Source organism: Hydractinia symbiolongicarpus, chromosome 6, assembly GCF_029227915.1.
Source record: "Hydractinia symbiolongicarpus strain clone_291-10 chromosome 6, HSymV2.1, whole genome shotgun sequence".
NCBI classification, from domain to species: Eukaryota; Metazoa; Cnidaria; class Hydrozoa; order Anthoathecata; family Hydractiniidae; genus Hydractinia; species Hydractinia symbiolongicarpus.
Genome location: NC_079880.1, coordinates 25,353,839 through 25,366,215, shown reverse-complemented (window position 1 = coordinate 25,366,215; position 12,377 = coordinate 25,353,839). Strand labels below are relative to the sequence as shown.

At 33.2% G+C, this 12,377-nt stretch overlaps 1 protein-coding gene across 1 annotated transcript; it reads right to left on the bottom strand.

The window, feature by feature from the left end:
• Positions 1-847: 847 nt before the first annotated feature.
• Positions 848-11,346, bottom strand: LOC130647809 (WD repeat-containing protein 48-like). The gene is made up of 18 exons (XM_057453791.1): positions 11,084-11,346; positions 8,667-8,742; positions 8,005-8,217; positions 7,676-7,764; positions 7,276-7,377; positions 6,911-7,135; positions 6,560-6,625; positions 6,346-6,430; positions 6,104-6,201; positions 4,870-4,977; positions 4,250-4,343; positions 3,902-3,922; positions 3,629-3,733; positions 3,494-3,528; positions 2,995-3,171; positions 2,804-2,877; positions 2,325-2,502; positions 848-1,173 (listed from the first exon to the last, which is right to left on the bottom strand). The coding sequence occupies exons 1-18, from the start codon at positions 11,270-11,272 to the stop codon at positions 1,081-1,083; spliced, it is 2,028 nt and encodes a 675-aa protein (XP_057309774.1). The 5' UTR covers positions 11,273-11,346; the 3' UTR covers positions 848-1,080.
• Positions 11,347-12,377: the final 1,031 nt, after the last annotated feature.

Below are 12,377 nucleotides of genomic sequence, written 5' to 3'. Positions count from 1 at the left end.
TAAGGTACACGACTTTCTACATGAAATATTTAGGTTAAAGCAGGATTCACACGACAATTCTTGTTTAATTATCACGATTTTCCTCTAATAATTGTTCGATTTGTCCGTATACTTTGTAAGGAAAAACCATTTTATTTCGCGGAACAGCTTATTTCTGATTTTTCGCGGTGTTATTTTCGCCAAATGTCCGATTTTTCGCCAAATATAATTTAGTACGGCTTTTTTAGAGAACTAGAAATATTGATCGAATTACTATGCTTTCTTCCTTTCTAGCATTTATGTAATTGAACGAAAATAAAAATTAAAGAAGATCAAAACAGGCGCATCATTTCTCTTCGCGGTTAAAAACAACAACATTTTCGTCAGAATTTATTCTTGTGGTTGGTGGCAAAAAACATTTTTTCACCAGGATATTTTTGTAGTTAAAGCCAAATAAATATTTTTCATTGAAAATATTTTCGAAAAGTCTGTAATACCGAGAAAATTTCAGTACAGCAGGCTAATTAAAAAATTGATTCAACGGCCAAATGTAACTTCAACACTATACTTGCGTCATTCGCATAATCAAAAAGCATGCCGGGAGTCAGGACCCTAGAGTACGACCCAGGAATAAAAACTGTCACTTGTTGTAGCAGAATTTACAACCTGACATTTTAATTTCCGAACTACTTCGAAAAGAAAATCAGATGCTTGTCGTACTGAAATAAATAGGTTACATCAAACATATAAATTCGAGAATTGTCTCAGTAACGACTTTCGTTTCAGTCAGTAAAATTCCGAATAAAATTTCTTTGGTGACTCCGTACGCTAAGAACAGAATTTTTGCAGCTGAATACTACAAGAAAAATTAACAAAGAAAATAGTCGAATTATAAATGTATATACAAATTTACAAGTGAATTAAATGTATTTTTATATGCTGAAGTAAAATTTCTTAAAACTTTCTCCGGAATTCTAATTGCACTATTACGGAAATAAAATAGGATCTTCAATGCAGCAATGATGTTACTCGATCACAAAGGTCTTCAAATCAAACACTTTCGCGCAGATAACACCTCATCGATGGAGATGACACTCTCCATCACTTTAGAATTTTGTACTGCAATATTAAATCTGATGTACTTTTCCAGATAAAATATCGGATCGTTCTCAAATCCATTTTCGGATCCAGCAACTAAAAGGAAAGGAAGCAACTTTTAGTTGAAATGCAGAGGTTGATAAGGTTGATAACTACCTCACTGAATTAATCTTTTAAAATAAAGTATTCTGGTCGTGAGTGTATATTTTTATTTCATCTTATGTTGCAAGATAATTTATCAAAACAAATTTGCTCCCAGTTTCAAAATGTTTTGTTTCTTTTAAAAACGAAGGGATCATTTATATGATTGATGACTTTTTTAATGCTTTTTGAAATGTAAGACTTCTATATTGGCTAGACTTTTCACTTTTTTATGCAGATTTAAAGAGATTTGAGGACAATGTAACATTTCTTATGCATTTTAAAAAGAAAAGTAAATCTCAACTTGCACAACTAAAATTGGAGAGATTTAATGAAAAAGTTGCTGAGTTAGGGAATTGAGAAGTTCTATAAACGCGTGGAAACCCTGTTGACTAAAACGCAATTCAAATTCAAAGTTTTACTGTTTTTAGCTTCCTGTCTCCTTAAGGGACTACGAAACGATTCAATGAGCTTAATCCCCGCACATTCCGAAAAATGGCGTGTAATAAACGAATCATAGACGTCTAGACAACCTATTTATGAATAATGAAATTGCTACTTTTGATTTTTATTCTCTGTAAAAAGAAAAAGCAACAGTTTAGCATTCTTTTTAGCGGTAAAATAAGCTACGGTCTGTAAAATATATTAAATTTCAGTATAAATCGAAAGTTTTTGACGAGGGAACAGAGACAACATAAGGAGTTGTATTTGTTTAAAAATGTTATGTTATTTATCTTAAAAAGGTAATCAATACCTCTAAAAAGATTTTAAAGTCATTGTTGTTGCGTCGGCTGGCTTTATGTGCAATAAATCTGTGTTTCTATGCAAAATTTTGAAAGAAATAGCTAGCTAGTTCAAAACGTTTGACATTAATTTTATTAGAAAACTTGAGTTTAAGGCAAGGTAAGTGCTTATAACATATAAATTACGGATATCCATTATATGTAGCTAACTTTTCTGTCATTTTCAGTTATGTTTAGATACCCAATATAATATTTAAGATGATTTAAGATGTTTATTTTGTCTTCAGTGATCATAAACTTTTCCACCGCAATTAGTTTGACTTTCTCCTTTAAAAGAAAAGAGTCTGTCTTTTTTTTACTTACCATATCATTACAGTGGATTTCAACTTTGCCTTCCGCTAAACTCGACAACTCTTCCGGTGGGATCGCAGGTTTATCATTGTTTGCCGAGTTCGAGTTGTTGTCAGAAAGAACGATTTTCTCGTATACATGTTCCATTACTTTCTTCACGTGAATCATATCACTGGCTGTTAAGCGATCTCTAAAATGCAGAGCGAAGAAGAGAGTGGTCGTATATTTTTTGCGAAGTCGTATGAGAAATACCTTACCGGTTCATTACCTTGCCCGGTGTTGTTAAAAAGTGCTAGTTTTTTTTATCAATTCAAACTTACGAAAATTAACGTCACTAAGTGTGGGCATTTAAAAAAGCATCGCTCATCAAAAAGTGTCTCAACAAACAGTGGTAGGAATAATAATATTATAACATCTACCATAGCACTGTTTGTTGAAAACTATTAAAATACAATTGCTTTTAAAATAAATATATGGAATAAGAAGTATACCTTTTATTGTTCTTCGAGCCATTATTTAACGGTACGAGTAGAAACGTTATCTTGTTAAATTTCGGCTGTGTTTTCTAACGGTTAAGTAACGTGTTAAAAATAAATAAGTGGATAAATATTTTTATGGCACCGCGCCTACACACTTACGGCCAATGCTAGCCATCACATCGGAATCTATTAAATGTTTTTACCTTAACGACTACGTCATGAACCCAAGACGGTACAGTCTCCGACAAAATAGCACACTCGTTTTCGCCATGTGCATCACCCACCAGTAAGCGGAAATACGTACGCCCACATCCACCACCTTCAGCAAATACCAAGGGCGTATGTAAAGGTATCGAGAAGAAGCCGTTGCATGGCGTTTTCTAAAAATATACACAATAACTTTTACTACACACCAAATAAGACTACTCTAGAGAAACGTTTGAGAATATTTACGAAATTTGACCTTTATCGCGAAATTTAGTCTCGCAAAACTTTACCATTTTAATTTTCCTAAAACACCAATCCACGAAATTTTACCAAATTTTTTTTTTAATTTTGAAACTCTGATCTGTGTTCAGAGGTAAATCTGATTTTTTTTGTGATTTGTAATAACAAAGATGACGATGATTCTGTATTATTTTCTTGATATAAATTACTTTTAACTCAATGTATTTTAGTTTTAAATTTAACAACTTAACTTACGTTATCCACTTGTACATTAATGTCTGATCCTGTCACTAGAAATAATAAAACAAAAAACGTGTAGAAAGAAATCCAACGAAAAACAGAAAACAGACAGACAGACAGGCATCATCAAACTTTAAAAAATACTAGTACCTATGGAATCAGTGGATTGGTGTTCATCTTGATCTTCATCAGGGGAGTCTTGAGTTTCTGGCCAGTTTTCAAGTAATGCTTGCAACAACAAAACGCCATAATTAACTGAAAAAAAAATTGAACATTCTCAAATCATCCACAACTTCTAAAACACGTAATATTTTGCGACACTAAACTATATAAATATTTGATTCTATTGCATTAAGAAGTGATGCGTATGACTTTAACAAACAACAGACAGCAAAATGTGAAATGAAAACTGTAATAACTTACTGAACCGGTTGTCACCAGGAACTAAAACAAAAAAGTAAATACTATGTACGAAATGTTTAACAAGGAGTTAAAAACGTATTGACTAACACACGGAGACTATTTCTTACTATAAAACTGGCAATACAGTTTTAAAATTTCAACTTTTTAACCTTCCACAATACACAAAGAAGATTAAGTCCAGGTCGTCCAAACAAATAAATAAAAATTAAAGACACCCTCTCCTCTCCCAAATCTGGCTAGTCCTCCTGGAGAGAGAAAATATTTAAAAATATCTGAACCAAGTAAAAGATTTCCCAACCTACATCTTTGAAAGTGTGGTATAGGGAATATTTGGGTAAGAATGAGTACCTTTCTTTGGATCTTCCATAGGTAGTGTAGGCACGTCTTCTGTCACCATCCAACTTGCGAAACAGTCAGGTTCATCAAGCGTAACATTAAGCATCTACGACACAAAAAGATAGTTTACTTAATTTTTTTGCCTGCAACGCGAGTAAACTCAATGTTAATAAGTGGTTTCACACAAGCTCATAACATTTTATATTTAAATTCAGTGGGGTATCGAATCTGAAACCTTATTATTGTAAAACGAATACGCTAACGATGCGTCACCTCTACTTGGTAGAGGTGACGCATCGTTTAGGTACCTCTGGTACCTTAAAACACCGTGCCTAGTTTTTGTTTTCGTGCAAAATAGCAATTTGAGGTGTTACTTTTTTTGGCTCTGCAGTTTTTACACTTTGCATATGTAACAGTGATGAAAAAACTTTAATTTTGATATCTTCAAGAAATGCCACTCAATGATATTTTGTAGTCTATCATGAATTGAGGGACAAAGACAAGCGCACTCATCCTCTAACACGCATTGTGATTCATAAATCATTAACACAAGATGAACACAGCCTTACACCCACCATACAGAAGCTTTATGCCATTGTAAACATGAAAAATATCGATAAAAACTAACTCACCCCTGTTTTGGCATCAACTGCGAACCAGTTTGGTACATATACCATCTCCCGTCTTTTCATACATTCATCTTCAAAATTAATTTGACCGTAATCAGTCAGCTTTTTTACCTACAGAAAAATCACAACTCATATATATACTCAAGCTAAGAATACATGCTGGTAAAATATATATGTCACAGAGATAGCAGATTGGAGTAAAAAAGGCCACATTGATCAAGTATTTCACAAATCATAGTGTATCTCGTCTATTAATACTACTATCTGTAGATATTTACAAGATAGCCACTTTAGCATTTTAAATACTGTTATTAATGTGAATCATGTATTCTTAATTTTTATATATTTACATCTTAGATTGTTGAAGAATTTAGGAAGTTTTGAAGTAAAATTTCGTATAAAAAACCTTTACAAATTTAGGATATTTTGACAGTGAATAACAAGGCTTTCTTAATATACACGCTGGTTTAGTTTTCCTTTGAAATATAATAATAATGAAAGAAAAAAACAATCAATATTAGTTTAAGGACCCAATCAACAGAGAGTCTTCACTTTTTAGATGTAGCCACCATTTGAACTTGCCTACCCAATTTTCCTTACATGGCATGCATTGACCCATAACTGTAGTAACAACACTTCCCTGTGTAGTAGACCGAGCACTAAACTTATGCTTATGAAGTAAACTTTTTTACCACGTGGCCCACATGCCATGTGGTATTCATTTATAAAATTAGCATTTTCGAAGATAAGAAATAAATACAGACATTTTATAACAACAAAAATTAAAAAATCTTATGTAAACAAAAAACTTAACAAATGTAGCCTAATACAAAAAGAGGTAAAAGGAACCTGCGAAAAAGTCTCTAGTAGCAGTTTTGTAATTTTAAGGTAATTTTAATATTGAAAATTTATTTGGTTTCCTAAAATTATGCATTATATCAAATAAAATTGACATTGACTTGTTCATGGAAAGATATTTCATGGAAAATTACTTTTACTACTTTCTTAATTTTTTGAAGCCTAAAAAATCCAGTACTGAAAGCTCCCTTTTTTTGGAAGCTATAGCCTCTAGTTTCTTATAAAACGGTTTCTTTTACAAATAAAAGTATATAAAGGTCAAATTTCGCAGATAAAAATGTAAAGTATGCGTTCTTAAAATGTTTCTGACTTCACCCGGTGCCTACAACTCATCACACTAAATACCAGGATAACACTGAAATGCTGATGTATTCTTTACCTTCAAGATATCCCATAGTGCAACATTATCATCAGAATCCTTCGTCAACACGTGTCTTTTGTTATTACATATGTGTATTCGTTTAATTCCTGGAGCACCTGCACACAATGAACAAATCATACAGATCTTAGTACAAACAGAAACAGTGCGTCAACTACTCTAGCATACTAATGGAGTTTGGACAAACTCCTACCTCCAAATTCAAACATTCTAGAAATTGATGAGAAATGAATCAAAAATACCTGGAATAGCTACTGCAGGTTTGTCTACAGCTGGTGTGTTTGTGTCCAAGTCTGTTACATGTTCGGTCTGTGGTATTTTTATCGGCTAAAAGACATCAAAATAAATCAAAATTTTAAAACAAGTCACACTAGAAGTTTATAAACAAAACCTCAATATAGAAAAAAGTTAAATATATATTTCTTGTTATTTTGAAAGAACATTTTAAACGCTTACCCAACAGTTAATGTTAGAGTTTGTTGTGCCAACCCATAATCTCAACGGATCTTGAACCAGTTGCAACTAAAACAAATTTTAAATTCAAAGTTTGTGGTTTCATAAAAAAAAATAAGTTAGGTAAGTAGCAAAAAAATTCCAGTTTATAGTCTAATCAGAGAAAAAAAAGCAAGAAATTCAATGTTCAAAGTGAGAAAGAATCTCAGTATTAGATCTGCTGCAGCGTTCTATTAGTACAAGTTATCCGATCTATGCTAACAAAATCATGAACTAGCCAAAATACCGAAAAATTTCAACTCTTCGAAATGAACAGAATAACTTGCAGTTTTAATCAGATGCTTCACAACCTACCGACAACACAGGTTCTTTTTCTTCAAATAACAACACTGGATTTTCATCAATACTTAGATCAGTGTAAAATATTTTTTTGTCTCCACCACTGGAATAAAAGTAGTTAAAGTTATCGTCAGCAGCTAATGTCCAAACACCTGCATCATGTACTTTATATGTTTGAATACATCGCTGTTGACCGATTGACCATAAGCGGACTGTACCATCAGAACTACCTGACAAACACTAGAAAGATTTAAAGAATCAAACAATGGAAACAATAAAAAACTCCTGTAGTTAAGATAGCCTGTGTTTTTGTAAAAACAAAAAATAAATTCATTTCGTAGAAACTCTACTAGTTGTCCTGGATTTTAACATGTTATTACCTCTGACCCATCAGATTTCAACAATACAGTTTTAACGTTATCTGTATGACCTTTTAACTTCATCATTTTTGAGCATGTTCTAGGATCCCATAATCTTAACATCTAAAAATGAATATGCCAATCTAACTGTCAACATTCGTTTTTTCTTACATTTTGAAATCATTGACAAATAGAGGGCAGTGGTGGGGTTGTAATTTTATTTGATGATCTCAAAGTTCTAAAGAGAATTTTTCTGCCTATGGTTCTAAGGGGAAAGAGGGCAAAAGAGCAATAAAGTCGTTACTAGATGTACAAAAATCTCTTGCATTTCTACAAACACAGATATTTAACTGCCCTGAATGTATTGATCCTTAAAGTACCGCTATATCAAATTTCTAGACGTAATTCAAGTTCACCATACCTTCTCAGTGGATCCTGACACAAGAATAGAACCTGAAGGATTCATGGCCAGGCTGTAGATTGATTCTTTTTGACCAGTTAAAGAGGAAGCTGGAAATAAAAAGTGTAATATACTACATTGCATCAATTGTGCGTCAAGTATTTAGCATCATACAATAAAATTGTAACGTAGATAGACCTGTTCTTTAAGTTTATAACAGCACGTTCGATATCACTTAGCAAAAAATAAAGGTAAAACAAGTAAGTGTTTCTTGTTTCCGAAGACAAAATAACAAAGAACGTTTTAGTGTTTTAAAAGGACAATGGAGTCAATAAATTAATAAATCTTACTTATGACTGTGTTGTTAGTTGCAGTCAATGCTGTTAAAACATTCACATCCCAAAGAAAAATTTGTTTATCAAAGCCACCACTCGCAACCAGTTCGCGATCTCTCGCATACGCTAAAGCTTTGACGTAATCTTTGTGTGTTCGTAAAGTTGACATGCAGTAACCACCATATGCATCCCACACTTTGACTGTGGTGTCAGAAGACGCTGACAATACTGTGGAAAAATAAAAGCATAAATAATTTTTAATAACCAACTCTCCTACACAGAATTTCTCTGGTTTTGTAAAAGGAGCTTGATGATTTTACATTACAGATAGTAAGGACGATTCCGAATTATAAAAAGCTCATGTTTTGATCCATAATTTTTAATAAGTGTTGCTTCTTTTTATATAAACATATGCTTCCATACACCATTCTTTTAGCATAAAAAATTCACTATAATTTTATTTGTTTTTTTCATACGTAAGCGAAAAAAGATTTTAATTAGAGTAAAAAAAACACATTGATTTACCTTGCAGTATCCTTAACTTGTATATTTTATGGTGTAACTCAGTCTTTTTTTAGGGTTTTTTTGCTATCAGTGAACAGTAACAAAAACTCAATCTTAACAGTTTATTATTTACAAGATAACGAAGACTCAATACCTTTAATAACATTACTTACATGTTTTTCCATTGCGACACAAAACCAAACTATTCACCCAATCAGTGTGATGTTCAAATGAATGTAAGTAACTGCGCTAAATAATTTGAGAGTAAAGTTATTATTAAGAATGGTTAAAGACAGATAAAGCAACATCAAGGATAATGAAAATGATGGAAGAAGCTGTTACATTTACATTTTTAGATATGATAATACATGAATACATACCAAAATATTTAGGCATGTCTTTCTAAATAACATAGGAGTTTGGCAATTGCCAAAGCGAATCCCAACAAGGATTTCCCCTCCCCCCTTAATAACTTTTTATATGCTTGTCGAATTAAATCAAACTTGGCACACATAAGTATGTCACAAAAGGAACAAAATGGCAGCAATAAATTTTTGCTATGTCAGCACTTTTTATGTGACGTCATCGGAAGCTTAAAATTTGTTTCAAACAGCACTATTTGAATAAAATTCAATTACTTTAGTTCCAGGGAGAATTTCCGGTTTTTAAATAATTAACATAAAAAGATGCAAAAAAAATGACTGAAAATCAGTTATGTCCCGATTTTTGGGTAAAATTCCCAAAAACCAGGAAATCGGAATAATCACTTGTCCACAACATTGGCAAGGCTGCAGGAGTATCAGGTATTGTTGCAGAGATGGTAAAAGCATCTGGATATATTGGAGTTGAGCTTATTACAAGTCTTGCTAATCAGATTATAAAGGATGGTGCTATTCCGAGTGAGTGGCAGTCAAGTGTAATAGTGAATTGTTTCAAGGGCGAGGGTGATGCATTAAAAAGAGGTAACTATAGAGGTTTGAAGTTGGTTGATCAAGTAATGAAAGCTATTGAAAGAGTGATTGATAAGTTATTTAGAGAAAGAATTGATATAGATAAGATGCAATTTGGTTTTGTTCCAGCACGTGGCACTACAGATGCAATATTTTTATGCAGAAAACTTCAGGAAAAGTATTTAGGAAAGAGAAAGAATCTCTATTCTGCCTTTGTAGACTTAGAGAAAGCTTTTGATAGAGTGCCACATAAAGTTATTTGGTGGGCTATGAGAAAATTAGGTGTGGATGAGTGGCTAGTTACGATGGTACAGTCTATGTACAGCAATGCTAGAAGTCGTGTCAGGATTAACAATTCACTTAGTGATGAATTTAGTGTACATGTTGGTGTACATCAGGGTTCTGTACCTAGTCCTTTGTTGTTTGTTCTGGTCTTAGAAGCGCTGTCGATGGAGTTCAGAACAGGTTGTCCATGGGAGTTATTGTATGCAGATAATTTGGTTCTCATAGCAGAGTCGTTGGAAGAATTAGTTTAGAAGAGAAAGGGCCAAGGGTGAACACAACAAAGTCTAAAGTCATGATTAGTAGCATTGCAGCCAAGTGTGACCTTGTAGTTGAAAAGTGGCTTTGTGGAGTTTGCAGGAAAGGGGTTGGTAGTAACTCAATTTTTTGTCAGACTTGCAAGCATTGGGTACATAAGAAATGCAGTAGTATTGGTGGAAGGTTAAGAGCTGACATTCAGTTTGTATGCAAGCGTTGCAAAGGTGAGATTATAGAGAATGAAGTACTTCCACCTTCAATGATATACAACAGTGGCTCGTTAGAGATAGTTTAGAACTTCTGTTACTTAGGTGATATGTTGGGCAGTGAAGGGGGTGTTGGAAGGAGTGTTACTTGCAGGATAGGTCCTGCTTGGAAAAAGTTCAGAGTTACTTCCTTTGTTGACTAGCAGAGTCTGGTCAATTGAGGTAAAAGGTAGGTTGGAGACCTGTGTAAGAAGTGTTATGTTGTACGGTAGTGAGACATTGGCAGTGAAGCAGGAAGATCTTGACCGTTTAGAAAGGAATGATATGAGAATGGTTAGGTGGATGTGTAACGGCAGTCTGAGAGACAGAAAGAGTTCAGATGAGCTAAGAAGCAGGCTAAATATGCGCAGAATTAAAGATGTTATCCAGATAAGAAGATCGAATTGGCTGGGGCACTTGGAAAGAATGGAGGAGGATAATTGGGTAAGAAAGTGTAGAGACTTGTTAGTTCCTGGGGCAAAGCCCAGAGGCAGACTGAAAAAGACGTAGCAGGAGGTTATAAGGACAGACTTGATACAGAGGAAGTTGAGTTTAGATCTAACACAGTCTAGATCAGATTGGAAGAGGGTCATTAATATACCCCGTCCAGCCCATGCTAGCATGGAAAACGGATGTTACGCCGAGAATGATGCCCCGTCCAACCAATGCTAGCATGGAAAACGCCGTTACGCCGAGAATGATGATGATGATGTGTGCATTTCCTTCCACTATTATAAATAATTACAAACACATCAACATTTGCATCGACAATTGTGACATTCGAGCTATAAAGGTACAGCATTGTATACAGTACCCTAAGGTTAAAGAAAAAAAAGAAACAATGTTAACACTCACTTGGTGATCATCTGTATTCCAGCAACGTATAATAGAGTCTCTTCCAGCGGTGAATAATCTTTTTAATTTTGGATCATATTGCAATGAATTTACACCAAGTCTGTTTCTGGGTTCAATATCATTTCTGATAGTAAACGATACAACAACTTTCTTTTTTGCTTGAAAGCTACTACTCCTGTTTGTTGTCATTTCTTGTTCTTCCAATTGATATGTTTATACATAATCTACATAAAAGCCAAAAAATATAACAATTTTAACAAGTTGATTTTCTTGAGTGTAATTTAATGGCAATGCATAAAGCATTCAACTATTAAAAAACTGTTTAAAACATTTCAAGCTTTCACTGCATCATCGAAAAAAGTTCAAAACCTTGATTAATTTTATGTTTTTTAAAAACCTCAAAAACATGGTGAGTATGCATGTTTCTTAAGGAAAATCAGTGGTTCAAGTAAGAAATGTAAAGTTAGTTCGCAAAAAAGGTGTAATGACGTATATATTATTGAAACAAATTTTAAAACAGTGTTGAACCAATTAAACAACCAATTAAATTTGATAACTTTTCAACGTGTTTGCACTCTAGAAGTTGCACACAACAAATTTTAAAAATTTAATTTAAAAAGTAAACTATTTTTAATGATCTAAATAAATTCGAAAATTATGATTCAAAGAAACATATAAAATATTTCTATTTTAAACACATCATGATAGATCATTAGAATGTAATCCTGAACATTACAAACCATAGTGAACGTTATTATCTTAAAATGTTAATCACGATGATATTGCAATTTTTTTTCTATCCCAAAGATCACGACAGCATTGTAGATTGTGTGTCTCACACATATGTGCTCACAATGTTGGGTGTACTGATTCAGTCTTTCTAATTCACGTTGGCACACAGCAAATGGTGGTGATTTGAGAAATAGGTACAGTACAGTCTGAATGTAATCTATCGCGTACACGCTAATATCACACCTTTGCGTGGAGGACGGCAGTCGTTTGTCTTTTGTTATAATTAAATCCCTTAAGGGTTTTGCAAGTTTATATTTGCGTGTTAAAAAAACAATGCGCTCGCGAAGATATTTCTTGTAATAGCGAGATGCATTGATTGCTATTCCCTTAAGTATTAGCATGAAGTAATTAAATAATAAAAATCTTTCGCGAAGTTTTATTGCGCGAGAATGTATTGCTGATTTAATTACTTAAAAAGATTCCAGTGGATTTAATTTAAAAAACATATGAGAAGCATTGCTCACAACTATTAAATGACTTGCGCATTTTTTTATTAAAAGAA